Source organism: Hyperolius riggenbachi, chromosome 2, assembly GCF_040937935.1.
Source record: "Hyperolius riggenbachi isolate aHypRig1 chromosome 2, aHypRig1.pri, whole genome shotgun sequence".
Classification (NCBI taxonomy): Eukaryota; Metazoa; Chordata; class Amphibia; order Anura; family Hyperoliidae; genus Hyperolius; species Hyperolius riggenbachi.
Genome location: NC_090647.1, coordinates 527,835,157 through 527,863,082, shown reverse-complemented (window position 1 = coordinate 527,863,082; position 27,926 = coordinate 527,835,157). Strand labels below are relative to the sequence as shown.

The 27,926-nt window shown below is 43.5% G+C and overlaps 1 protein-coding gene across 8 annotated transcripts in view; it reads left to right on the top strand.

Annotated features, from left to right (window-relative positions):
• ST3GAL6 (ST3 beta-galactoside alpha-2,3-sialyltransferase 6) overlaps positions 1–27,926 on the top strand; it is a 242,363-nt gene that overhangs the window by 208,001 nt on the left and 6,436 nt on the right. For all 8 annotated transcript variants that reach the window (XR_011026538.1, XR_011026539.1, XM_068270627.1 and 5 more), the window contains 3 exons: positions 1,132–1,227; positions 3,483–3,669; positions 25,771–25,908. Coding sequence is in view for 6 of the 8 variants with exons in the window: in XM_068270627.1 (XP_068126728.1) it covers positions 1,132–1,227; positions 3,483–3,669; positions 25,771–25,908 (421 nt within the window). In the remaining 2 variants the exon portion in view is untranslated. The remainder of the gene's footprint in view (positions 1–1,131; positions 1,228–3,482; positions 3,670–25,770; positions 25,909–27,926) is intronic.

Below are 27,926 nucleotides of genomic sequence, written 5' to 3'. Positions count from 1 at the left end.
CTGGGGGACCTTCGGTCAACACGATACCGCAGGCCAGTGATGGCTAACCTTGGCACTCCAGCTGTGGTGGAACTACAAGTCCCATGAGGCATTGCAATACTCTAAAAAGCTGTAAGCATAACTCGGGGCAGCAGAGACATGATGGGATTTGTAGTTTTGTCACAGCTGGAGTGCCAAGCTTAGCCATCACTTCCGTAGGCCATTAACGCCACGCACCCAATGACGTCCTTGCAACTGAGATTTTCCAGCATTCATATCCTACAAAACACAGTGCTTCTAGGTACACATATTGTATATAACCCAACCTTTTGTTTCCTCCCTACTCAAGAGCTCTCTCACCCTTTTGTGTCTTGGAATTTTCTATACATTTTGATCTGTTACAACTGCCACTGTTATAATGCCTACTGATTCTGTATTGGGTATCAATATATTACTATGTACCCTATGTTTGTTTCTTACTTTGTACAGCACCAAGGAATATGGTGGCACTTTATACATCATCATTAGTAATAATATTTTTTTAAGAACTGATCATTCACATTTGGCCTAATATATCCCACCCCTTGATAGAGGCAGTGGGATATAATCATTGTCAGTGGTCCTCATGTTGTGGACGTTCCAGTGGCCATGCTCTCAGCATAGCTCCTGTACATATCACAAGGGAGAGAGAGAGAGCCGGCACTCCGATAGTGACCATTGCAGTGATGGGCTATCAGAGGGTAGCTAGCCAAAAGTTCAAACGTGCTCAAAGCAATGAAATAACCAAACATGCACGCAAGCTGCGGGAGGGGAGGCTAAAGTGCACTGTAGTCTCAGAAGAAGCTCTGATTACAGCGAAACGGTCGTCAGGCCATGCACCACCCTGCGCCCACTGACACGATCCTTCACCCATTCACCAGCCACAATAACAACTTGCATTTTGTTACACTAGCAAGTTAGACTGTATGCAGTTGTACATAATGCAGCAATAAATGTTCAAACAAGTGGCAAGCTCGCTCCTTTCTCCCCTTCCTTAGCTCCTCTACACGCAGAAATGTCTTCGTTTTATCGTCATCATATATTACAAAAAAAAACTCATTTGTTACAAGAACACAACAAAAGACTAATTTCTCTCTCTTTCCCTCCTTCCAGTATTTCCTGCAAGAAGTGCATCGTGGTTGGGAATGGTGGTGTACTTCGAAACAGCACGTTAGGCAAGAAAATTGATAGCTATGATGTAATAATCAGGTACAGTGGCTGTGCCTTCTTTTCTCCTGTCTGTTTCTTTGGTGAAGTCTGAGTACATTGCTGGGGTCACCTGGGGTCATTGTGTGAATGGAGAGCTTTCTCTGGGTTGGTTGGCTCTTTGCACTTGTGTCTCAGATACGCTGTTTATTTTGAGGCTTTTTTTGTTGTCACTGATTGCATTGTCAAGCCGTCTGACTGGAGCTTTGTTGTAAAGTAGACATTACAGACTGGTAGAGGGTGTCCCTTACGGCATCAAAACAAGCGTTCTTCACTTTACTATCTTTTCTTCAGAGTAGACAATGCTGGCTCGCCAACTTCTGGCAGCAGAGCTCACCAAACAGCAGATGGGTGTTACCCGAAACCGCTTTTTTAAAGAAGACCTGCGGAATGCATTAAATAAAAGTATTGTTTATTGCAGTTATTTTTTAAGCCTTTTATCTATGCATTTTATAGGGATATACAAGAAAAAAAATACGCAATTTCTTCAACTCCCCTATAGTTTTAAAATGCTACTATAGATAAAATCCACGCATTAGATAAACTGGACTTATTTAGTCTGGAGAAAAGACACCTTAGAGAAGATCTAACTAACGTATAAATACATCAGAGGGCAATATAAAAGCTTGGCGGATGAGCTTTTTGTCCCTAGGCTTTTACAGTGGACTAGGGGACATAATCAGCGCATGGAGGAAAAACATTTTAGCCGTTTATTAAGGAAAGGATTCTTTACAGTAAGAGTGATTAAAATGTGGAATGTATTGCCACAGGAAGTAGTTATGGCAAATTCTATATCTGTGTTTAAGGAGGCTTAGATGCTTTCCTTGTGTTGAAAGACATCCGTGGCTACAATTTCTAGGTAATTCCCGGTTGTGTTGATCCAGGGATTTTATCTGATTGCCATCTGGAGTTGGGAAGGAGTTTTTTCCCTTTTGGGGCTAATTAGACCATTCCTTGTAAGGATTTTTTGCCTTTCTCTGGATCAACAGGGATATGTGAGGGAGCAGGCTAGTGATGTGCTTTTTTCAACCCAAGTAACTATGTAACTACATTTAAATTATGTTCCTAGTACAATGTATGGCAACAGTATATTATTTGGAAATAAAGGTGTATTTTTTCTGTTTTGCGTGTTGTATACACGATCAATATTTACAAGCCCTTATTTGCTAAAATAACAGTGATATACCCTCATAACTTACATATTGAAAAAGCTCAGACTATTTATATATTTTTAAACTGTCCCTTTTTTTATACGTGTTTATGGTTGGTAGTTTTGTTTTGTGTGTGGGTGTTAATAAAGTTTTTATACATATTGAATTTATTTATATATTTTTTTGACTTTTACTTTTTGCCCACTAGGTAGCGCTATGCACTCTCCTAAATGTTACCTGAAAGTGTACAATTTTTTTTTTTTAATTACATTTTACTTTCACTTTCATGAATCAATATGCCTGGTTATTCAAGGAATGTTGATTCATTCACAGGGGCCTCAGCTGGCCTGGGGAACACATGTTCCCCTTCACCAATCAATCCCCTGTATGTGCTGCCAGGCGCTCGCATCCGCCGCAACACCACTGGATGTGCATTCGCGTCCAGATAGCCCAGCGTGGCTAGGGTCGTCCAGGTTTAGGAGGTTAATTACTTCCACTTCTTGGTAATTTGCTGAAAGATTGTTGAACAAACAAGTGAAGCTGACTCAAAGCAAAGATGCCCATGGTAAGCCGAGCGGTATGTTCTTGCTGGATTCACATACCCCTGTACATTGTCTGTTCCTCCCCTCCCCGATTTCCACCAATCACTCCCCTCTTAAAGGGGGTCATTGGTGAAAATCTATGTGGATGCCAGGGCCTGTAATGTAAGACTCTGGCATAGTGCTGCAAGTATCGGCAGATGGTAGGGTTAATCGCACACATGCTCACCCGGTAATTCTTTACATGTCAAACTCCGCCCTCTCCATTTACAACAGCCCCAGCCTGAAGTCTTCTGAAGCTCTGTGGTGCCCACCCACCTACTATAGCTTAGCCAGCTACAAGATATTTGTTGATGAGTAATCTGCCAGTGTTGTCATTTGTAAAACTGACTAATCAATCATTTTCTGAGCTGTGATAGAATTTGGGCTCGTCTCCTGTGTCTTTCCCAGCTGATCATGTGATGCTCCTCAGGACAAGTCCCTGACTTTCCCTCACAAGAAAGTTTCCTGTGATGTTTGTCTTATGAATACTTTTATCTTGCGCCGTACATTTTCTTTCTCTTTCCAGAATGAATGACGGTCCCGTCTTGGGGTATGAAGAGGATGTGGGGCAAAGGACGACGTTCCGTCTGTGCTACCCAGAGTCCATCTTTGCAGATAATTTGCACTATGATCCGAACACCACTGTGGTCCTCATGATGTTCAAACCGCATGATGTAAAGTGGCTGACAGAGCTGCTCCTGCACAGGAGAGTGGTAAGTGTGTGCCTAGTTGTATCGATGAGGATTCTGTGATTGGAGCTCTTTACCTTTCATTGTGGTCAAGCTGCTGTAGGTTGGGGAGGGGAGTGAGGTGGCTTGGGAAACACTCAGCTTGGAGTCATATCTGTTCAGTAGATGAGGAATGTCGGCCAGACGGCCACTATACTACTATTGAGGTACTCTGATACTTCGGGGATCTGAGGTTTCTTGATCATGCCTACTGCAGTCACTCTCCCTTATTCCTGGACCTCTGTCTGACTTTCTCTTCTGGCCTAGTTTAACAGTCTGTAATATTAACAAGCTGACACATCATAGCATTCCAGCGGTTCTGGAGGTGTGGTTAGCTGTAGGGACAACAATGGATAATTTGCATATTCAGCAGTGATGCATTATGGGAGACCTCTCATGCTCACTCCAACCTGAATAATTGTAAATACTTTCTGTTTTAAAAAGGCAAACTTCTTTTTTTCATATCTTAGGAAGATGGCTTTGGGTCTCTTTTAGTCCCTTACACACTCCTAGGAGCTCTGGTTCACCATGAGCTTACTGGGTACTCTGTAATTCTGGGTGTTTCAAGTCCTACCCCATAGAGCCTCCGGATCATATCGAGGCTTCCCCTGTCCTCCTGTGTCCCACGGTGGCAGCGATAGAGCTCCCCGAATGGTGGGGATGTAAGTATTTACCTTCTCCAGCGCAGGCGCAGTATCGGCCCTCCGCTCGAAGATGGGCGGAATTAGCTGATTGCTGTCGGTTCGCTTGCAGAGTAGAGCAGACCCGACAAAGATCGGCTATTTCCGCCTATTTCCGAGCAGAGAGCCGCAACAGTGCCCCCGCTGGAGACAGAAAAGGTAAATATTGCCTGACAAATTGTCGCCTGTGCGTTCCGTGGGCTGCAACGAGACGGCCGTGGGACACAGGAGGACGAGGGAAGCCTTGATGGGATCCAGAGGCTTCCCCCTCCTGAGTTGAGTACCCGCCAGGGGAACTTTTTTTTTGTTACAGAGACTCTTAAAGAATGCAAACTTCTGTTTTCCGTATCATCTTAGTAAGAGGGCTTTTTAGTCCATTGTAGCCCCTTACAGTTCTAATTCGCCACAAGCTTGCTGGGTACTTGGTAACTCTGGCCTAATTTAAAGGCGATTGTTCTATCCAACAATAGCAAATTACCAAACAATATTCCATGACCCAAAATTATTTGTAAAAAACCTTTTTTACTAAAATAGGTATATGTCCCTCATTTTTTTCCTTTTCACCTGGTCTGGGTGCTGATGCCTAACTGCAGGAACTGTGCATTGCCGGTGGGGATTGAGGAATTTTTTTTCTTAGCTACAGTAATAAGCTTATCTCAGTGTGCTAATAACAGAAAGTTTCCTATGTCGGATAAGATAAGGACACTATGACCAGAAGGTAATTGAATCCCACATCCTTCTTTTTGAAGAGTTTACACAGTGATGTAAGCCTGTTGTCTAGGTGATGATTGTTGTGGGAGGGACAGTGAGCTGTGGCAGTAAGGAGGGAATACTAACACTTAGGGTTTGCTCACACGGCAAGAGCTTTTTCTAAGCACTTGTGATTTTAAAAGCTCTTGCTAATGTAATGATATGTGTGTGTGTATTTTCAATTGAGCAATTTTATTTTATAAAAATCACCATAGTTTTGCATTAGCAAGAGCTTTTCTGGTCACTAGCGCTAAAAAAAACTCCTGCAATGTGAACTAGGCCTGAGCTGGGTTAATAGAAAAAAGAAAAGGGCAATTTTGGCGATGCAGTAAAGATGGAAACCAGCAGAAATATTTTGTTTTTTCATAACCTGTTTCTCCTAAATCTGACATTGCGCACTAAAAACAACAGGATAGCCAAGCTAATTGTTTTTTCATTAGATTTTTTTTCAGCTAATAGGGAGTTTCATCTGACTTTACCATATGTTTATTCAAAGGATAACCTACCTATAGACTCGCATATAAGCTGACCCGTGTACCCACTTTTCCCTCAGAAGCCAGGAAAAAGGGATTGATTCGCGTATAAGCCCTCTACCCAGTATAGCCCCCTCCACAGTAGCCTGATGTGCCCCCTGTGTAAGTCAGCCCCTCTCCCCATAGATGTGCCCCAAGGATGATACAGCTGTGTCTCAAGAAGCCACTAGATGGCGTCATAGATATGAGACACCGCAATTGCCACACAGGAAGAATCCCTGATCATTGCACCACTGACACGTTGCTTGCACGCTCCGCTCCACAAGCCAGGGGACACAGGAGTCTTGAGCAGCGCACTCTGCACACCATGTTGCAGGGCATGGACACAGCAGGGTGCAAGCTGGCAAGAGCAGGATCACTAGTGCAAGATCCTTACGCTCCTCTGCCATTAACAAAACCTGGTCCACCATCCGTTCTGCTCCACTGACCGGCATATAAGCCGAGGGGGTAACTTTTCAGCACACTTTTATGCTGAAAAATTAGGCTTATACACGAGTATATACAGTAAGTGAAAATGAAGTTTTGACATACTGCTACTCCTATTGTCATTCACGTAACCATAGCAGCTGCATAACATCCCCAATATTATTTGTTAAAAGAAAATACGTTAAAAAATGCCACTTTTTAATGTTTGGCAACTCCTTGTCTCTTAGCAGGGTTATTGTTGGGAATAGGCACACTTTATCCCTTTGGAATCTTCCACCTGATTTTATTTGACCTGATATGACTATAACAGTCATGACTTCACCACAATCCGTAAAGAATGCTGTAGAAATCCGCTCCACCTCAAAAGTTACTGGAGTTTATTGTATCAAAAGACAAACATATTAACTGTCGCGCAGCATGACAATCCTTTTAATATGTTTGTCTTTTAATACAATAAACTTAAGTTACTTTCGAGGTGGTGCGGATTTCTACATCGTTCTTCATTGTCTGACTTCTGGAGATAACTGGAACGAATTCTGTTCTGTTCACACCTCTCCCTACCATTGGGGGCCATTGAGTGCTATTTCCATACTCCAAAATTCACTGCAGTCAATGACAGGTGGGATCCTGGGCACAATAATTCAATAGGTCGCACAAATCAGCAAGCTCCACAACTTGTGGAACTCTAAAACAGGATAAAAGAGGACTGCTCTATGGTGCATTAACATTTTATTGCATGGTTAAAAGGATAAAAAAAATTGCACTTACAGGATATAAACGGTAGTAAAAACATGTCACCCAACATGTGGGTAGTCAGGAAGCCTTTTCACTCCTCATCCCTCCAAATCCAATAGGTTGAGTGCGCACGCTGAAACGCGACAGGCAGGCACTGTGTACCAGGACCCCTACCCACCACCCGGACCCGATTGTCTACGAACATCAGGACACCTCTACTACTGGCCACAGCTACTGGATTTGGAGGGAGGAGTGCTGAAAGGGCTTTCTGACTACCTACATGTTGGGTGATGTGCTTTTACTACTGTTTTATATCTTGTAACTGCATTTTTTATCCTTTTAACCATCCAATAAAACGTTAATGCACCATTGAGCACTCCTCTTTTATCCTGTTTTAATGACAGATCAATAGCTGTGGGCAGTGAAGTAATACCCAAGAGAAGTGCTGTCAAATAGAAGGGAGCTGGAAAGCGATAAAAAGGTCAATAGTTCATAGATTTTAGCTTTGGCATAATTCAATGAATGTGTCATTGCGCAAAAACAATAAAACTGTTAAAACTTAAAGAGAATCTGTAACAAAATGTTCAGCCTTATTTATTCTATCCTATAAGTTCCTACAGTATACCTGTTCTAATGTGGTCTTTCTTGCTGCAGCCTTTTCTAGTTGCACTGTCTCAGTAATAAATCTAATCTTCTTTCCTTTGTCAAGCCTTGTCGAGGCAGAGAGGAATGCACTGCTCTGCTTTGATAGGGAGACGTTATACACACCTCCTCCACGCCCCGTACAGGCTCTGTGTGTGTGCTGTGTGTATGAGTTAGACAAGGTCTCTGCTCACAGCCAGCTTCTGCAGGCTCAGGAGCTGTGAGTGCAGAGAGATCAGTGCAGAGCTCAGACAAGCAGCTAATGCTGGGGATACACGGTATGTTTCTGTACCATGTATCAGCCAGCTGATAATATTCAGCTGGCCCGATCAAGCCGCTCGACCCCCGCCCACTCGATCCCCGCCGGCGGACAATGGCAGGGAATCGAGCTCTGATAAGGAAGCGCTAATCGATCTGCGCGGACGAGCGGGGACGCGGCTGGGGTCGATCCGGCGGCTAATCGGCCGCCGGATCGACCCGTATATCCCCAGCATAAGGCAACAAGTGATGTAACATTCCAGCAATCAAATCACGTTTGAGAGGAGCCTCTGCAAACAGGCACCTGCTCTGATTATGTATTTCCTGTTTGGTGGTCATCTTCATTGTTTACAAAAACTATGAATAAAACAGTGATTTTATCACCAAGAAAGCAGCGGGGAGCAGCGAATATGTCACAGAGGGAGCTAGGAGAAGACAACAAACAGGCTGGTAAGTTTATTTTCACAGTACAGATTTTCTTTAAAAAGTAGATGTAAACATAAAATAAATCTGTGGAATATCTTAAAAAGTTGTTTTTAGGAGAGGGAAGATACAATTGTTTATTTCATTACTTTATTTTCGCCTCAGGTATCCTTTAAAGGGAACCAGAGATGAACGTTTCACACAAAATAAACATATCAGTTGATAGCTTGTAAAAATAAATGCTCTACCTGATAATTTTGCCGCTCTGGTGTGCCTTTTTTAGTGTTTTTTTATCCATTATTGCTCCAGGAAAAATCAAATATGGCCGCCGGCTCATATCCCTTCTCCTTCCGGGTTATCAGTTGTTCTGGATGTGCTGTCTAGGCTATATGAGACTGTGCTGCTATCTAGGCTAAATGCAGCCTTTCATCTATGTGCTTTCATTTTGGTATGATATCTGCCTGTAGGAAGTGTCTCTCATAGGAATGAAACTGCCGTTATTATCAGTATCTAGTGCACACAGAGCACACAAGGATCATATTACAGCCACAGAGCTTCTCTCTCAGGAGCAGCAGCCTCTCCCAGTCATCACAGCTCTCAGTATGCAAAGCATGAAATCTAAGCCAGGAGAGGGGAATGCTTGGGCTTGAAAAGACTACACAGAAGAGTGACTCAGCTATAATGATTCCAGGTCAAACCTCGACTGAATAGTCGGTGCATTCTTATCACAGTTGCTAATAGACTAATTAAGCAGATAACAATGAAACTAAAAGCAGGGTAGGTGTTTACTGTCATGTTCCCACTGATAAATGTAATAAAATACATGAGGGTGCTTCATCTCTGGTTCTCTTTAAGGGCCAGAGCAGTTTTCACATTTCAGTGCTTCTCCCATTCATTCGCCCATAATTTTATCACTACTCATCACTCCTAAATGATCTAAATATTGTTTTAATTAAGGACAAAAAAGCCATTTGTGGGTGATATTTTTTTTTAATAATCACTTAATTTTCTATTCATTTTAAAGGGAAAAATAAGGAAAAAAATACACTGTTTATCCATTTTCATCCCCTTTCATTGTAAAATAATAAGTGCTACTGTAGAGAAAACCAACACATTTTATTTACCTATTTATCCTGGTTATCTTAACATTTAAATTCTGTTCTTACTACAATGCATGCTGTGGTGGGGGGTTGTGTAAATACTACTTTTCACGGTACACTGTTACACTTCCTGACAAAACCGTTTGTAGTGAAACATGTTAAAGCCTGTTTGTTGTCTTCTCCTAGCCTCCCTGTGACATTTTCGCTGCTCCTGCTGCTTTTTTGGTGATAAAATCACTGTTTTATTTATTGTTTTTGTAAACAATGAAGATAGTCGCCAAACAGGAAATACATCATCAGAGCAGGTGCCTGTTTGCAGAGGCTCCTCTCAAACGTGACTTCACTGCTGTAATATTTTTCCCACTTGTTGCCTTGGCTGCTTGTCTGGGCTTTGAACTGATCTTTCTTCACTCACAGCTGTTCACAAGATCACAGACAGGCTGGCTGTGAGCAGAGACACGGGCTGTGACTAATGGCCCATACTCACGGGCTACAATTGTCGCCCATGAGTATGAGGTGTTGCACGGGCGCGCACCCCAAACCGTCGCTTGTCGCTGATGTCGCCAGGCGATTGAACCGCTCAATCGCCTGGCGACAGTTGTCACCGCAACTCCGCCGCAACTGTCGCAAGTCCGCGTGAGTATGCGGACTAGCGACAGCAACCTCTGCCTAGAACACGGCGCTTCCGGCGGCGGGGGAGGAACGTCGGCGACAGCTTCGGTCGCACAGCTGGTCCCTCTTCCGCGTGTGTACGCGGAGGGACCTGGCGACGAGCTGTCGCCGGCCTGTCGCGCACACGCTCACGTGTGCTGGCGACAGGCCACAAATGCTGCCCGTGAGTAAGGGCCATAATAAACAAAGCACACACACACAGCCTGCAGGGGGTGTGGGGGAGGTGGGCATAACTTCTCCCTATCACAGCACATTCCTCTCTGGGTGGACAAAGCTTGACAAAGGAAAGAAGATTAGATATAATACAGATACAGTGCAACTAGAAAAGTCTGCAGCAAGCCAGACCTCATTAGAACAGGTATATGAACTTATATAGGATAGAAGAAATAAGGCTGAAAATTTTGTTACAGAGTCTCTTTAAAGTTTTATTTTGTGTCACTGTATAAAAATATTCCGTTCCTCCAACGGCCTTCATTAGTCACCCATTGTACTGCTTGCTCTGTAAGCATGACAGTCCTGCAGGCCCTGCAGTCACTAACAGTCTAACAGCATTAGGGGACTATATACCCCACATGCTAACTGTCCACTCCACAGAGGCAGATTCTAAGCATCAATTTTTACACGCAGTTGGTTATTATACTCACCATCTGATGGTTACAGTTGGCTGACTATTTGTATATATCTTGCATATATAGCGTGTATTTACTGTGTCCGCGGGCAGGCTAGCTCCACCCCTCTCCTTACTGACCTCAGGAGTGGGGTGGAATCGCCCAAGACCCCCACACATAGCACATGCTTGTTCTGGGACTGGGCAATATACTTACCAGTCTCAGGTTTGAGGTGACTTCACCCAAAAGAACACATTTTATACTAAACTTTTTTTGGGTTGTTTCAACTTGTTTCATAACAAAAGTTGTTTGATAATTGTGCTGCATAAAAGACCGCTGTTGAGCGTGTGTGTGAGGCTTTAGTTCTTCACTACGTATTTTGTTGGATTTATTTATGTAATAATTAAGGCAAACCTAAACTGATGAGGGAAAACAATTCTATCTATATTCCTACTCCTAAATAGGTTTTTCTTGGAATACCCCGGTCTTAATTTGCGTTTATAAAGAGTAAACTCAGTAGGTTCAGCCAACCACTAACCATGAGTGAAAGCAAAAAGTTTGTGTTATCATCCATATTCTATGAAAAATGGTTAAAGAAAACCTGAACTGAAAATTAAAAGTCCAAATAAACATACATAAGTCATACGTACCTCCCATGTAGTCTACTCCTCAGTGTCTTTCTCCTCTCCTGTGTCCTGTTTGTCCACTGTGATCAAGGGAATTCTCCATCCTCCATTTTGAAAATGGCGATTACACCATAACAGCTTCCTGGTCAGCACACAGTTAAAGGGAAGGTCCAAGCAAAAAAAAAAAAAATGAGTTTCACTTACCTGGGGCTTCTACCAGCCCCATGTAGCCATCCTGTGCCCTCGTAGTCACTCACTGCTGCTCCAGTCCCCCGCTGGCAGCTTTCTGACCTCGGAGGTCAGGGCCGCATTGCATACATTTTTACGCATTCCAGCTAGTGCAGGAACAAAAATGTATGCGTTGCACCACTAACGCGTAAAAATGTATATGTTAATGTTCCTGCACTAGCGGGAATGCGTAAAAATGTACGCAATGCGGCCCTGACCTCCGAGGTCAGAAAGCTGCCAGCGGGGGACTGGAGCAGCAGTGAGTGACTATGAGGGCACAGGATGGCTACATGGGGCTGGTAGAAGCCCCAGGTAAGTTAAACTCATTTTTTTTTTTTTTTGCTTGGACCTTCCCTTTAAGCTGTAACATCGCCCACTTGAGCCATAGGGAAACATGGACACATCAGTTCTCCTCTCAGCTGTAACTGACAGCAACTGATATATTTCAGATCTGACAAAATATTGTCAGAACTGGAAGGGATCATTGTCAGAAGAAAATGGTGAGCTTCTGAGAGGAACTGATGGCAAGGTAACTATGTAATGTTCATTTGAAGTTACCTCATGTGTTTATTTTAAATAATTTTACTCAGTACAGGTTCCCTTTAAGAAATCATACATCCTGCCAGGGTCTATAAACTTATGAGCACAACTGTATCTCAGGAGTCGTATTTAGAGCAATTTTTGGGTAACTTGAGTCGGTGGTTTCATAAATTGAGAAGTTGGATGATTTTTGTACCAACTCCACAGTCCTGCTCAGAAGGCATTCTGCAGACTCTCACATGTTAATCCATAGAACAAAATATGTTTACAGCGCAGAGATAACAATCCAATCTGTCCCATAGAGATGCGTTTAATCATAGTGTGTGCAAATCATACGCTGCTATAATTAGATGCATCATGCTATAGCAGTATTTGTGTTGATGAATGTGAATGACAATCCCAGATGATGTTGGTATACCTGGCTGATGTATTTATTTCCATGCGACCATCTGTGATTTGCTGTAAAGAGGTAGGAAACTCTAAATTATAGCCACAAAAAAAAATGAATGGAAAACTTAGAAATGTTATTCCAAATAATTTTTCCATTTCATTGCAGCTAATTGATAAATCCTGGTCTCAGGGAAAATTACCAGATTCACTGTAATCACCAGAAAGGTTTTCCAGTTGGGTGGCAAGAAACAGTAGCTGGGTGAAACAGGGCAATACAGGGCTGGCGCACCCAAAGGGGCAAACTAGACAATTTCCCGGGGCCCAAATTACCCAGGCCACCAATGCCAGCTGTCGCCAGGTTCCCTTTAACTCTAAATATCCCATTTTTGAATTCTAACATTTGCAGTTCTTCAGCTTTCCTGCAATGCTGTGCATGTGTAAAAAAACAGCTTTAGGGTGCTCATACGCTGCGTCGAATTCCCGCCAATGTACAGCAGATTCAATCACTGTTATCGAATCTGCTGGTAAATCGATAACGCAAACGCTGACCGTTCGACCTATTTCCATTCCGAAATCGGTCCCGGAAAAAAATTCTCTCGATCCTCCGCGGGACGGGAGCACGTTGATAGCGGCGTACGATTGACCGACACAGCATAGTGCCAGCAATATGTTACCTCTCCGCAGGCGTGAGTCCCCGCTGTCCCTTCTCCGGCTGGCCATTTTCTCTTTACTTCCTGTCCCGTCCTGTCAGGGGAAGTTCAAACAGTAGAATGCCCTCTACTGTTTGACCTTCCGCTGGTCACAGGACATGACAGGAAGTAAAGAGAAGATGCCTAGCGCAGACAGAAGGAACAGCGGGGACTCACGCTGGCGGAGAGGTAATGTATTGCTGGCAGGGGCAGCTCCACAGATTGTGAATCGATTTCATGCTGAAATCGATTCAAAATCTGTTGGCAGTGAATGGGAAACCAATAGATGCCTCTGTGATCAGATCAGATTAGATTAGAGAGGGATCTATCTGTTGGTCGATCTGGTGGCAATCGACCAGTGTATGGCTGCCTTTAAGGTGCCAATCGACCAGTGTATGGCTGCCTGATAAAACTGGTTTTGACTGATCCGCCCGGCAGAATGACCGCGGGAGGGTCTGGCGGACCCCTCATTTGTACGCACCTTTAAAGTGTTAACAAGCCTAAAGGTGGCCACACACCATACAATTTTTTTAAATATCTGTTCAATTTAAGAATTGCAATCAATTTTTCTGACTGATTGTAACATTTCAAAAATATGACCAATGTACCACACACCTATGTTCAATTTTTCTCCAATTATGATAAAAATGATTGGAAACTCTGACAAAATTGCTAGGGTGTGCATATTAATAAATTGACAATCTAACACACACCATACAATCTTTAGAACGATTAAAGAAAAATATCTGGCATTCCGGATCAATTAAAATCGAAGAAACCGGGAAATCTGATCGGATTTTTCAGTCGAATGAAAAAAAGCTTTCAATTTTTTTGGGAGAGCCGAATCGTTTTTATCAAATTGCCGTAAGATCGGATCATTTTATTGTATTGTGTGTGGCCACCTTAAGATTTAACACCTGGCATTTAAGTGAGCCTCACCCTAATCTTAGCACTTGTTCACACCTAGGCATTTAAAATAACAAGCATTGGTAGCTTGTCCACACTAATGCTGGGTACACACCATACAATTTTGTGTTAGATGGATGGCTCGATAGATAATTTCCGACATGTCCGATCTTATTTTTGATCGTTTTTCTGATCAATTTCTCATAGAGGTGAATGGAAATAGATAAGAAAAGGTAACCAAATCGAATTGGAAATCGATCGGAAAATTGATTCGGAAATCGATCGGACGGGAAATCGACCGAAAAAACGCATCGTGTGTACCCAGCATCAGAAAAGCCATACTGTCCTACCCACAGGACTGCAGACAAGCTTTAAAGAGGAACTCCAGTGAAAATAATGTAATAAAAAAAAGTGCTTCATTTTTACAATAATTATGTATAAATGATTTAGTCAGTGCCCATTGTAAAATCTTTCGTCTTCCTGATTTACAGTCTGACATTTATCACATGGTGACGTTTTTACTGCTGGCAGGTGATGTAGCTGCTGCTTGCTGTTTTGGCAGTTGGAAACAGCTATTTCCCACAATGCAACAAGGTTCCCAGACAGGAAACTGCCAGGAATACATACTCGAGTTTCTTGTGTGTGTGTGTGTGGGGGGGGGGGGGGGGGGAGGAGGGGTTCACCACAATATCAGCCTTTGAAAAGGAATAGATTTCTCACGTAAAAGGGGGTGTCAGCTACTGATTGGGATAAAGTTCAATTCTTGGTCGGAGTTTCTCTTTAGGCCTCTTTCACAGTGGGACGTTGCCCCTAATGCAACGTATTGAAAGACTATAAGTTGGACGTTATAGTGCATTCTTCAGCCCTGCGTTTGGTGCGCCGTTTTCGTCGCACAGTGATGGAACGAAAACGGCGCATGCGTTACATTTAAAAAATAAAAAAAACATTACTGAGCATGTGCAACATAAGTAACGCAGCAGATTTAATGCTAAACGCACAGCATGCAGCACTTTCTAAATATTGCTACACGTTACACACAACACAATGTGTGCACTGTGAATTTCGCACAGACTTTGTAATGCTGTGCGTTAGTCTGCGTTGGAACATTTTCTAACGTGCGACTTTAACGTTGCACTGTGAAAGAGGCCTTAAAGAGGAACTGTAGTGAAAATAATGTAATAAATAAAATTGTTTATTTTTTCACAACATTCATTCAGAAATATTTTATCACTTGCTGCCAGCGTTTGACATCACACACACACACACACACCACACACACACCACACACACACCACACACACATCACACATACACACACACACACACACACACACACACACCACACACACACACACCACACACACACCACACACACATCACACATACACACACCACACACACATCACACATACACAACACACACACACACCACACACACATCACACATACACACACACACACCACATACACACACACACACCACACACACACCACACACACATCACACACACACACACACACACAACACACACACACCACACACACATCACACATACACACACACACACACACACACACACACACACACACCACACACACACACACCACACACACACCACACACACATCACACATACACACACACACACCACACACACATCACACATACACAACACACACACACACCAAACACACCACACACACATCACACATACACACACATATATATGAATGCACACACGGGGGGGGGGGGGGAGGGGCACAAATGTATACACTAGAGGGAAGATCGCTGGGGGTTTCTGTGCGTTTATCGCTCACCCCAATATCGCGCGCCATTACCACCATACACCTGATTGACCACATCGGCCCGACATCTTGCAGTAAGTCCGATTGATACATGCGACCAATTTTGGACCGGAATAGGTCTCATCATCAATCGAGTACTGGGCGGCACCGATTTTCATCTGATTTGATAATTATTGAATTGGATGGTCGATTGGCCACCAAGTTGAGAGATGTATGGCCATCTGTATTCGATCTGTTTCTGGCGGATGCTGCATGCATCGTCTTCAAGCATTTGTTGGGCATTCTCTCATCCTCTCCGGGAAATAAGCATGCAAAGCTAAAGTCACAGCCAGTCCAGTGCTATTCCCCGTCTCTCCACAGTGTATGGTCCTGGATTGCCTTTGAAGTTTTTAGTTGTTTAGCGTTATTGCGTATGCGCTTTGTGAGATAGTGTTATTTCCAGCAGGTGGTTGCTACTGCGTGAGGTAATTATTCACATGAAAGGAGCTCTGACTATAAAGAGCTGGCTGTAATGGTCCATTCACAAGGCTATGCTGAAATTCACAGAACAGCAGTGCTGAGAGGGCCGAAGAGCACCTGTCATGACACCCTATAGAAACTGCTTCATATTCCCCTTGGTAAAGGATGTAGTCTGGACCTCGTTCAGTCGGTTGGAAACCGCCCCCATAGGTTGGTGAGTTTGCGTTTAATGCACGGATGCCCCTCCGCTATCATTCTTGGAAACAGAAGGGTTGGCGGCACTCACAGGCCAAATATAGAGTAGTATCTTTTTAGAATCGTTGAGTGGTAATATATAGAAGTATACTCACAAAAGTGGTCACAGTAAGGCAACCAGTTAATGTGCAGACAGGGAGAACAAACACAGCCCGGCTTGGGTCAAAACAGTCACTCACTATGGGATGGGATGGGGCCGCACCCTTCCACCAAGGGGGGATCAACAGTTAAAACAACACTGAGCTCCGACGCATGTCTGATCAGATACTGTCTCGTATGAGCCTGAAGAAGCGGCAGTTGTACCAAGAAACGCGTATTCATTTTGCGTATCCTTTGTTCTTTTTTTTTTTTTTTTTTCTTTTTTTTTTAAGAATAAAAAGAATCATTCATATTTGTATGACTAACATTTTATCAGGAAAGTCCACCACTACCTTTTTTTTTAAAGTAAATCTGTAACATAAAAAGAGCCCCTGGGGGGTACTTACCTCTGGAAGGGGAATCCTCGGGAACCTAAAAAGGCTTCCTCCTCAGCAGTGGGGACCCCTGAGGACCTCCTTTCCAGCCTGCGCAGTAGCGGCTCTCCGCTCGGGCTGTGGAAATAGCAGAGCCCAATCGGGTCCGCTGTGCAGGCACGAGCTGTATGTGCCTGCGCAGTAGAGCGAAGACGATTTGGCTCGGCTGTTACCTTCAGAGCCTGAGTGGTGAGCCGCTACTGCGCATATGCACAGCTGCAATAGCTCTGGGACCGGGGGAACCAGCCCTGGATCCAAATGGGTGAGCAAGACAGGGGGGCCTCTTTAGGGTCCAGAAGCTTCCCCCTCCCAAGGTAAGCGTGGCTGAATAGTGTACTGGTTAGGGGCACCGCCTATGACATAGGAGACCAGGGTTCGGATCCTGGCTAGTGTCCGTACCTATTCAGTAAAGAGTTCAAGGGGAGATTTCCTAGCACTGCAGGGTGGCCTCTTGTGCGCACCCTAGTGGCTGCAGCTCTTGAGCACTTTGAGGCCGACAGGAGAAAAGCGCTTTACAAATGTTCAGAGTAGTATAGAGTAAGTACCTTTTTTTTATTACAGGTTTACTTTTAAAATGTTTTAAATTATTTTACCGTATATCTTTTGGCGTCTGTGTTCTTTTTGTTTTGATCACCTTTTCTTGCACTTTTCCTTGCTACTCCAAGGCATGGGCTTGAATAGTTGGGTTTCCGTGCAATAACTTTACTATTATTGTTGTTAGCCTGTGAAACTTCCATGGCTTTGTAACTCAGAAGGTTATAAGCTTTGCTTGTCAATGTGTCAACGTGCAAAAAAAGTAAAATTTTTCAGTAAATATCAGTGTTGCCCCTGGACTTGGTGTGAGTTTTTATGTTCAGCCCACTGTCTATCTGTGTTTGGCAGAGGTTGCTGGCTATTTTTCTGAGCGGAGAAGGACAAATATATTTGTTTTGCTTTTGTTTGTGTTGCTTCATATTTTTTGCCTCACGATCAAAGTTCTCCCATTGCCACACAGCCTCTAGACCAGGCATGGGCAAACTTGGCCCTCCAGCTGTTAAGGAACTACAAGTCCCACAATGCATTGCAGGAGTCTGAGAGCCACAGTCATGACTCATAAAGGCAAATGCATTGTGGGATTTGTAGTTCCTTAACAGCTGGAGGGCCAAGTTTGCCCATGCCTGCTCTAGACGTACCTTTCCTGAGTTCACTAGTAATCAGCTTGTTATGAAATAACTGCTGTGCATTCATCTTTCTGAACAAATTTTTTTTAATGAGTTTACACTCAAGTAAATAACCAAGCAGCTCAGAGTGACCCAAACTACTAGGAATGTATAGGGGGATTAGAAGGGACCAAAAGGCCCTCCTACTAAAGAAAAAAAGCAAAGCTTAGTGTAGTTTTCCTTCTTAAAACAGAAGGAAATTTGCAAAAATTCAGCTATAAGTGAACATTTGTGGTTACCCACAATGCACTGCTACTGAATATGCATATTATCCCTTTTCACCCTTAGGGCTTGTTTCCACTGTTGCGTCGCGATTCGCCGGCATTCCGACGCTTGTAAAAACGCATGCGGATGCGTTTCTGCATGCGTTTTTACCCGCGATTTCGCGTGCGATTTCGCATGGCAGGGTGCTATGCGAAATTAACCATGACACTGCCAGGGCAAAATAACATTGGAAAAGGTGCGAAATCGCACGCGAATCGCGGGTAAAAACGCATGTAAAAAACGCATGCGTTTTTACTATTAAATACATTAGCGGCGATTCGCACGAATTCCCGACGCAGGCGAAATCGTTGCCTCTTTTGTGCGGTTTTTCTCCGCAACAAAAAACGCACAACGCCACCGCAGGAGTGGAAACAGCCCCATCCACTCACATTACATGTGCGAATCCGCATGCGTTGGACGCATGCGGATTCGCGATAGTGGGGACGAGCCCTTAGTAAGCAGGGCAAGCATCCAGAATCGCTGGTGTATAGCAAGCCTACATGTGGGTTTGATGTGGCTGTGTAAAATGTAAAGCTATAGGCTTGCTATACACCAGTGGTTCTGGATGCTTGCCTGGCTTACCAAGGGGGGAAAGTGATAATTTGCATATTCAGTAGCAGTGTATTGTGGGTAACCACAAATGTTCACTTAGAGCTGAATTATTGCAGATTTCCTTCTGTTTTAAGAAGGCAAACTACACCAAGCTCAAGTAAATTGTCATTTTGTACATGCATATCTATAGAATTGTGCCAATGTGCAGCTGAAGTGAAAAGGAGTGGACACTGCCATATTTATTTTCCTTTTAAGCAATACCTGTTGCCTGGCTGTCCTGCTGATCCTCTGCCTCTAATGCTTTTAGCCATAGACCTTGAACAAGCATGCAGCAGGTCAGGGGTTTCTGACATTATTGTCAGATCTGACAAGATTAGCTGCATGCTTGTTTCTGGTGTGATTCAGACACTACTGCAGCCAAAGAGATCAGCAAGACTGACAGGCAACTGGTATTGTTTAAAAGGAAATAAAAATGTCAGCCTCTGTATGTTTCTTGCATCAGGTTCCCTTTAATGCAGGTATTGAGGTGGTTGTGGAAAGCATCATTCAATAGCTTCCAATCAGACTTCAGTTTACTGGAGCCAAGACGGTCAGTGTTCTCCCCAGGCTCTTTTAGCTGGGTGCTCCACCCGGCAAGTTTTGGCTGTCATCAGCTCTCTTCCTCATTCTCCTCCTATGCTGTAAGCAGAGTCATCCCCTCAATTCCCCCGTCACACTCCATCCAGCTACTTTTTCATGCTACCCAGCTGGACGGTGAAAGAGAATTATGTTAATTTGTTATGGAACTCCACCACAGCCAATCCCCACTCCAGCACAGCTTAATGGGAGATGGGAGATCTGCTGGAGGGTGGTGTACTCATTGCCTGTAGGCAGCCTGAAGCCGAAGTAACCTCCATTAGCCTTGAGTGGAGAATGCGCTGACTATGCATTGATAAAGTGGGCAACAGAATCAAAGGTGCCTGCCATTGACCAGTCACCCAGCAGCTAATTAGTGATAGGCCAATTGGAATTTACAGGCACTTCTTGTTTGCTTCTAAATCCCTGTCCTGGCAAAAAATTCAACAATGTAGTGACTCCCATCCATTAAGCTGGCCACGAACGGTCCAATTTCTAGCAAAAAATCGTTCGAGCGATCAAATTCTGATCGGATTGGTTGTAAATAATCTCCATTGGTGGAAACAATCGATCATGAACGAGTGAAAAAAATGTCGCCCGAATGACTTTTCGTCGAACGAAAATTTGGATTTTCTTGGTGGTCGTGATAGATAGGAAGCAATGATTGGTTAGTTGATGGTGTAGTGAACGATTTTTCGTCCGATCAGAATTTCTGATCGCTCGAACGATGTTTCACTAGAAATTGGACCGTTAGTGGCCAGCTTTAGAGTAGCAATATGTGTCTAAAAATGTTCTAAAATACAGTAAACAGTGACAGTCACATGACCACCACTGTGGTGTGTATTGCTCCAATGGCAACGCAGCTCAGCTGCACTGACTAATCTTCACCAGTCTCCGCCCAGTCTCATCGTCCATTGACCGCTATGGGAGGGGATTTGCAGAGACTTAAAGGACCACTACCGCAAAAATTTGTCAAATTTAAATTACGTACATACAATGTACATTTCTCCCATACTATAATGTACCATAAATTACCTTTTTCCTATGTCACTGTTACTTACAGTAGGTAGTAAGAATCGGACAGATCTGAGAGCTTTTGGACTAGTACATATCCTCATGAGGGATTCTCTGTATTTTATTTTTTTTCTTTACAAGCTCACCCCCTGGAAAGATCTACAGGTTGGGCCATTTATATGGATACACCATAATAAAATGGGAATGGTTGGTGATATTAACTTCCTGTTTGTGGCACATTAGTATATGTGAGGCAGGGGGAACTTTTCAAGATGGGTGGTGACCATGGTGGACATTTTGAATCCAACTTTTTTTTTTTAATAGGAAGCACTTGGCACTTTTCCTATCATTTCTATTGAATCACAAACGCGCTGGTGCAGGAGCCATGTTTGCGATTGGAAAGAAAGCTCATCGCTCATGTGAGAACACTCACATAGAGCAACATTGCAGAAGCGCTTTTAAGGTGATTTTTTAAATCGCCAGCGCTTTTTTAAAAAAAATGAAAACACTCTTAGTGTGAACAAGCCCCAAAGTACTTTTGTAAATAAATACCTGAGAATCCCCCATGAGGAGATGGACTGGTCCAAAACCTGATAGATCTGTCAGATTTTCACTACCTACTGTGAAAGCCACATAGGAAAAAAGGTAATTTATAGTGCAATTTATATGTATGTTCACAATACAGTAGTTGTCCTTTAAGTTGATTTGCATATATAAATCTTGAAAGTTCAGTTACACTTTAAACATGACTGCTTTGTATTTGGTTGTTGACTTTTGTCCTGCTTTAAAGGGATACTGTAGGGGGTCGGGGAAAAAGAGTTGACCTTACCCAAGGCTTCTAATGGTCCCCCGCAGGCATCCTGTGCCCGTGCAGCCACTCACCGATGCTCTGGCCCCGCCTCCGGTTCACTTCTGGAATTTCAAACTTTAAAGTCTGAAAACCACTGCGCCTGCGTTGCCGTGTCTTCGCCTCCCCTGATGTCACCAGGAGTGCACGGTGCAGGCACAGGCCATACTGGGCCTGCGCAGTAGGCTCCTGTTGACATCAGGGGAAGCGAGGACACGGCAACGCAGGCGCAGTGGTTTTCAGACTTTAAAGTCTGAAATTCCAGAGGTGAACCGGAGGCGGGGCCAGAGCATCGGTGAGTGGCTGCGCCAACACAGGACGTCTGCGGGGGACCAATAGAAACCCCGGGTAAGGTCAACTCTTTTTTCCCCCTACAGTGTCCCTTTAAGTATGAATCACTTCTGATCTTGTCATATTGGTTATATGCCAGTAGCCTGCAGCGCTGAAGCCTTCGTAGCCTGCCAGCCACCCATGTCGTTACACAGTATTGCCAGCTCTGTACTGAAATAAGTAGTAGATTTGCCTGTGCCTACATGGAAATCCTGCCGGTTTGTGCATATGCAAATAGGATATTTAAACATGTACAGGTTTCACATTGGTTTGGCTACATCTTCCAGAAACTACTTGTGCTCTGCATGAAGCTGGCATTTGTTATTGTCATCGTTCGTGTCACGGGCTTCCACTGCAGATTGTCACGCTTCACAAACTGCCACCGTAATATTTTCTCATGTGCTTGAATTATGCAAATTCTAATGGCAACCAGGAATGATAAGTGAAGTGTGGCGTAGTGGATCATACTCTGGCCTTGAAGTGCAGGATCCCTGGTTTCTAATCAGAGCCAGGGGACTATCTGCATGGAGGTTGTATATTCTTCCTGTGTTTTTGTAGGTTTCATTCAGGTATCTCGTGTTTCTCCCATATCCTAAAAACATACAGGTTAACAAATTGGTTCCTGCAAAATTGTCAAATATAGGGACATATGACTGTGGTAGGATCAGACTCTGAGCTCCTCTGAGGACAGTTAGTGACCTAACTATGTACTTTATATAGCGCTGACATTTTCTGCAGCACTTTACACATACACAATAATAATATGGTAGGACATTACTATGACTATGGTAGGGATTACATTGTGAGCTCCTCTGAGGACAGTCAGTGACATAACTATGTACTCTGTAAAGTGCTGCAGAAAATGTCAGTGCTATAGAAATACATAATAATAATAATGCTGAGGACAGATGCCTCAATTGGGCTCAGAAGTCAGTGTATTGCACTATATTCATTCTAAAAATCAGGAGATGCTCTGTATGACTAGCATAGTGTATTATCATGAAATACGGAAGCTTCCCTGGCCGTTTGTCTGCCTGGTTTTGTTCACACACACTTTTATAAATGTCTATTGCAAACATATCTTGGATTGGTCAATCTCCTTCTATTTTTTCTTTCTTTACTTCCATTTTCTTTCTTGCTTTTGGGAAGTTCAACCACATCACTTTTTTTTAAAGCTTTTTGTTTTGCATAAAAATATCTCTTTCAACATAATTCCTTTACCTCACTGAGCTGTGGGAACACGCTGGGCCGTCCTGTTGGGATAGCAGTACGTTACCTTCAGCCCACATTCCTGGCAGGAAAATCAGTGGTCTCCAGAAGGAATGACTTTGTAGTATTAAGAACGTAAGCAGTGCCAGTTTACAGAAACTCAAGGACGCCCATCAGTGCCAGCATCTAACAACTCACATTCCCATGCTGCCAGCCCAACCTTGAGAGAATGGATACAAGATTTCCTGCTATGGGAAACAGGGAGAGAGCGAGATCTCAAACCTCCAGGCTCTGCTTCCTTATCACAGTGATTTGTTTATGGACAGAGTCCAAGATTTTATGCACATCTGTTACCTCGATACCCCCCACAAGCTAAATAGCCCACATTTGCAGAAGGGAGTATTGACCAGGTACCCTTTTGCAGAATGCTATCGTAAGAGAACAGAGGCGCCAGCAGGATAAAAGGTAATAAAAATTTTAAAATTTGCTGGGAGGCAGTGGTGGACTTACCTCCGGAAAGCAGACTCAAAATACTGTCTGAATTAAACAAATAAATTTGTTTACGACAGAGGTGCCATTCGAGCTACTGACGAGCTACTGTTTGTCCCCTACCTTATTGCCTGATGAAGCTGGCTGTGCCTGCGAAACGCGTTGCATCTTTTGGGGTACCAATAATAAATTTATTTATTTAATTCAGACAGTATTTTGAGTCTGCTTTCCGGAGGTAAGTCCACCACTGCCTCCCAGCAAATTTTAACATTTTTATTACCTTTTTTCCTGCTGGCGCCTCTGTTCTCTTACGATAATACTGTGTCCACCCCTGGTGGAGGGGTGACCTACCCCTACTTTCCTGATCTACAGAGAGCGACATCTTAATCCTGAGTGAGGACAGGTCTAATCTCCTCACCTGCATCTACAGTGGTTGCCTAAGAGGTAACCCATGTTTGTGAGTATATTCATCTCACACTTACATTTATCCACGGTTTCCAATACATACTACACTATATTGGGCTCTCGGTGTCTCCTATTTATTTTGCAGAATGCTAGTCACATGACCTGTGTGGCCGATTCCAAAATGTATGTGGATGAGTTTCCTGTGTGTGTCTTGATCACCACCCATTTTCTGAGCGTCTTTGTTCTTGCGCCTTTTTATATGAAGGGAATACCAGTTCAGGAGTCATATGGAAATAAAAGCGCTTGTTATGTGCAGCACGGTGGCGTAGTGGTTAGCACTCTTGCCTTCCAGCACTGGGTTGGTTCCCGGTTGGAATCCCAGCCGGGGCACTATCTGCACAGAGTTTGTATGTTCTCCCCATGTCTGTGTGGGTTTCCTCTGGCATGCTGGTTTCCTCCTATATCCCAAAAACATACAGTTAAGTTAATTGGCTTCCCTCTAAATTGGCCCTAGACAACAGTGGACATATGACTATGGTAGGGATTAGAGTGTGAGCTCCTCTGAGGACCGTCAGTGACATGACTACACTGTAAAGTGATGTGGAATATTTCAGTGCTTTATAAATACTAAATAATAATAATTTGTATACATTTACAACTGCTTCAGACGCTAAAGGGTTATCTGCCCCGAGGTCAAGCAGTGAATCAGCACATTGTTCACAGCTCCTCATTGGGCCTGTTTCCACTATGGAGAAATGTGGGCCGAATCTGCGCCACATTGGCAGCGTGTCCCTGCAGGCAAATCTGGCAGGAAATGGCTGCCTGTACTTTCCATTGTTTGTCGTGCAAATCCCACTGTGGTGCAATTCTGGATGGCATGCTGCAGATTTCAGCAGCACGCACCCAAATCCCTAGCTGTGCATGGCACGGCTACGCTATTATTATTATTATTTAACATTTATATAGCGGCGACATCATCTGTAGTTTTTTTCCTTTCCACCAACTGTCCCTCAGGGGGGCTCACAATCTAATCCCTACATTAGTCATACGTTTATGTATGTATTGTGTAGTGCATGTCTGGTAGTCTAGAGCCAATTTAGGGGGGAGCCAATTAACTTATCTGTATGTATTTGGGATGCTGGAGGAAACCTGTAGTGTCTGGAGGAATCCCCGGGGATTGCAAGGCAAGATTGCAAACCACTACACCACCATGCTGCCGATCTGGATCACTACACTACAAGTGACAGCATGGGTCCTGCAAGAGGCACGCCGGCTAGTGGAAACCAGCACTTAAAGAGGAACTCCAGTGAACATTTTAGTGTTGGCAGGTGATGTAGCTGCTGCATGGTTTTTGGCAGTTGGAAACAGCTGTAACAGCTATTTTCCACAATGCAACAAGGTTCACAGACAGGAAACTGCCAAAAAAAGTACGTACTTTTCTTGTGGGAGGGGTTTCTTGTGGGAGGGGTTTCAGCACAATAAGAATAGAATAGGAATAGATTTCTCATGTAAAAGGGGGTATCAGCTACTGATTGGGATAAAGTTCAATTTTTGGTTGGAGTTTCTCTTTAAAGAGAACCTGAACTGTAATATCACCCACTTGAGCCATAGGGAAACTTGGACATTACCTTGTACATTCAGTTGTAACCGACAGCAGCTGATATATAACTGACAGCAACTGGTGTATTTCAGTTCTGACAAAATATTGTCGGAACTGGAAGGGATCACTGTAAGAAGAAAATAGTGAGCTTCTGAGAGAAATGGACGGTGAGGTAAGTATGTAAAATAAACAAATGATGCAGCTGCAAATGAATATTAAATAATTTTACTCTGTTCAGGTTCCCTATAGATGTGCAAGCAAAGGGTATGTGTGGCATTGTCTTTGTGAGAGGTACTCACCCATATATTTGCTTTTGTGATTGCAGAGCACCTATGGGTTTTGGAGGAAACCAGCAATGAACTTGATCTACCAACCCCATCAGCTGAGAGTCCTCAACCCTTTCATCCTTCGCCAAGTTTCACAAAATCTACTGAACTTTCCCACCAACTTTCCCAAAACAGAAGTAAGTTCATTCATTTCCTGTAATATTTTAAAGTGTGCCTGAGCCGAAGCTCAAGTCCACAAAACCATATACTTACCTAAAGAGAGGGAAGCCTCAGGATCCTATTGAGTCTTCCCTCTGTATTCTGCTGTCCCCCGTTGCTAAGCTCCTCTTGCTTGTACATGAGCGCGCAATATGCATGCGTAGAAGACCACGTCTGACGCGACTGAGCCAGTTACCGGTGCTGATTGCGGCTGAACGGCAGACTGCGGGAGGACGGCGATGGACTCGCACGTGTTTATGGGGCTGGAGTAAGCCGCGGGTAAGTATAGATTCTTGCATTTATTACAGCTCGGGTTTACTTTAAAGCTGCTTATGCTGTTGCTTACAGTAGAGTGTTGTACCATGTTAGCCATCAGTAAATGCAAGAAGTTTTGAATCAGGATGATACCATTTATTGTCTAACTTAGAGGTAAATAATAAGTAAGCTTTCAGCTAATAATAAGCCTTCTTCTGACTTAGTTCCTGTATATCAACCTCCCTGTCGTTATGGTTTTTTAAACGTAATTTTTTCTTTTAATCATGTAGCTAGCCTAGCGCTAGCTACATGATACCCCCCTCCCGATTCCCACCCACCCTTCCCACCCACCCTTCAAAAAAAAAATTTATTCAAATTGGCCCACCAGGGCCTGAGCGGTGCCCTCCGGCGTGACTGGACAAGCTCAGCTCGTCCAGAACACTTGGGAGGTTAACAACATCTTGTTAAAATACAGGAACTAAGTATGAAGAAGGCTTATTAGCCAAAAGCTTAATTTTTATTTACCTCTAAGTTAGCCAATAAATAGTATCTTCCTGATTAAAAACTTCTTATCTTTGAGAGGCAGAGAAAGTTCTGTGTAGGGCTACTTTAAATGTGAGCGCTCGCAAAGACTGGCGGCTCCTTAACTGCGCATGTGCAAGTGAGCGTGTTTGTGCATGCACGAGTACGGAACGACCTGTCTTTGGGAGCACTCGGGCTCCCAAAGACTTCTGAAGCCTTGTTCAGCAGCAGAGAACAGTCTCTGACCTATCGGTCAGATACTGCTAACGGGAGAGCCAGCAATGGAATGCGGAGACCAGGAGAGGAGCAGAACGGCTCTATAGGACCCAGAGCCTTCCCCTCCTTAGGTAAGTATCTGTTTTGTTTTGTTTAGCTTCAGTCTCACTTTAAGAGAAAATGTCATTGTTGGCACCTGTCCCCATTACCCATGAGATCTCTGTGTAATCAGAGGGCTGGTTCACATCTATTGTGTTTGTTCATTCACAGAAGAAAAGAAAAGGTTGACAGCTTTTGTCTGCATGCTGCTTGCTAAAGCGGGATTGTCACCATAAAAATCAAATTTCAACAGCAAATGGTCTGAGTGTATTAAATTATACAGATGCTAATCCTGCATTCAAAACTTGACAAAACTTTTTCTGCTGTTATGGTTTGGAGTTATCACATACTTAAGGAACACTGGCCCTTTAATAGTCAGTGCCAAATAGTTGCGTGGGGGGTGTTTTTTTTATCTATACTATATTCCTCCTCTTCCATTTATTTCCCTGCCTAGCAGCTTATCTGAAACACGATCCTCTGCTCACTTGTGTTTACAAGCAAGGCTGAGGTGACTCAGCGATTGGAGGAGAAAAGAAAAGTTAAGTGCAGAAATGACACCCGGATTTAGCCTCAAACTGTGGGCAAAAGACATGGTTCCCACCAGGAACAGAATTCTCTTCATTTACTATATAACATTTCACTGAAATCAAAACGTGGACAGTACAATACATGTATTATGTAAGTAGATCAAGTATTTATCTACTTATATATGTAGGTTTTTTTTCCCTGGCATAGTGCATAGATAGCTGTATTGTATGCGCCAGAAAACATATGAATAAGTGAAAACATAATACGAATGTGCCTTTAAAGTATATCTCTGTGTAACTGCTAATCGTTGAATCAGCGGAGGTGTCCATAAAAGCAATATATGAATGTAGCAGTGTCATAAATGGTGTATTATCCA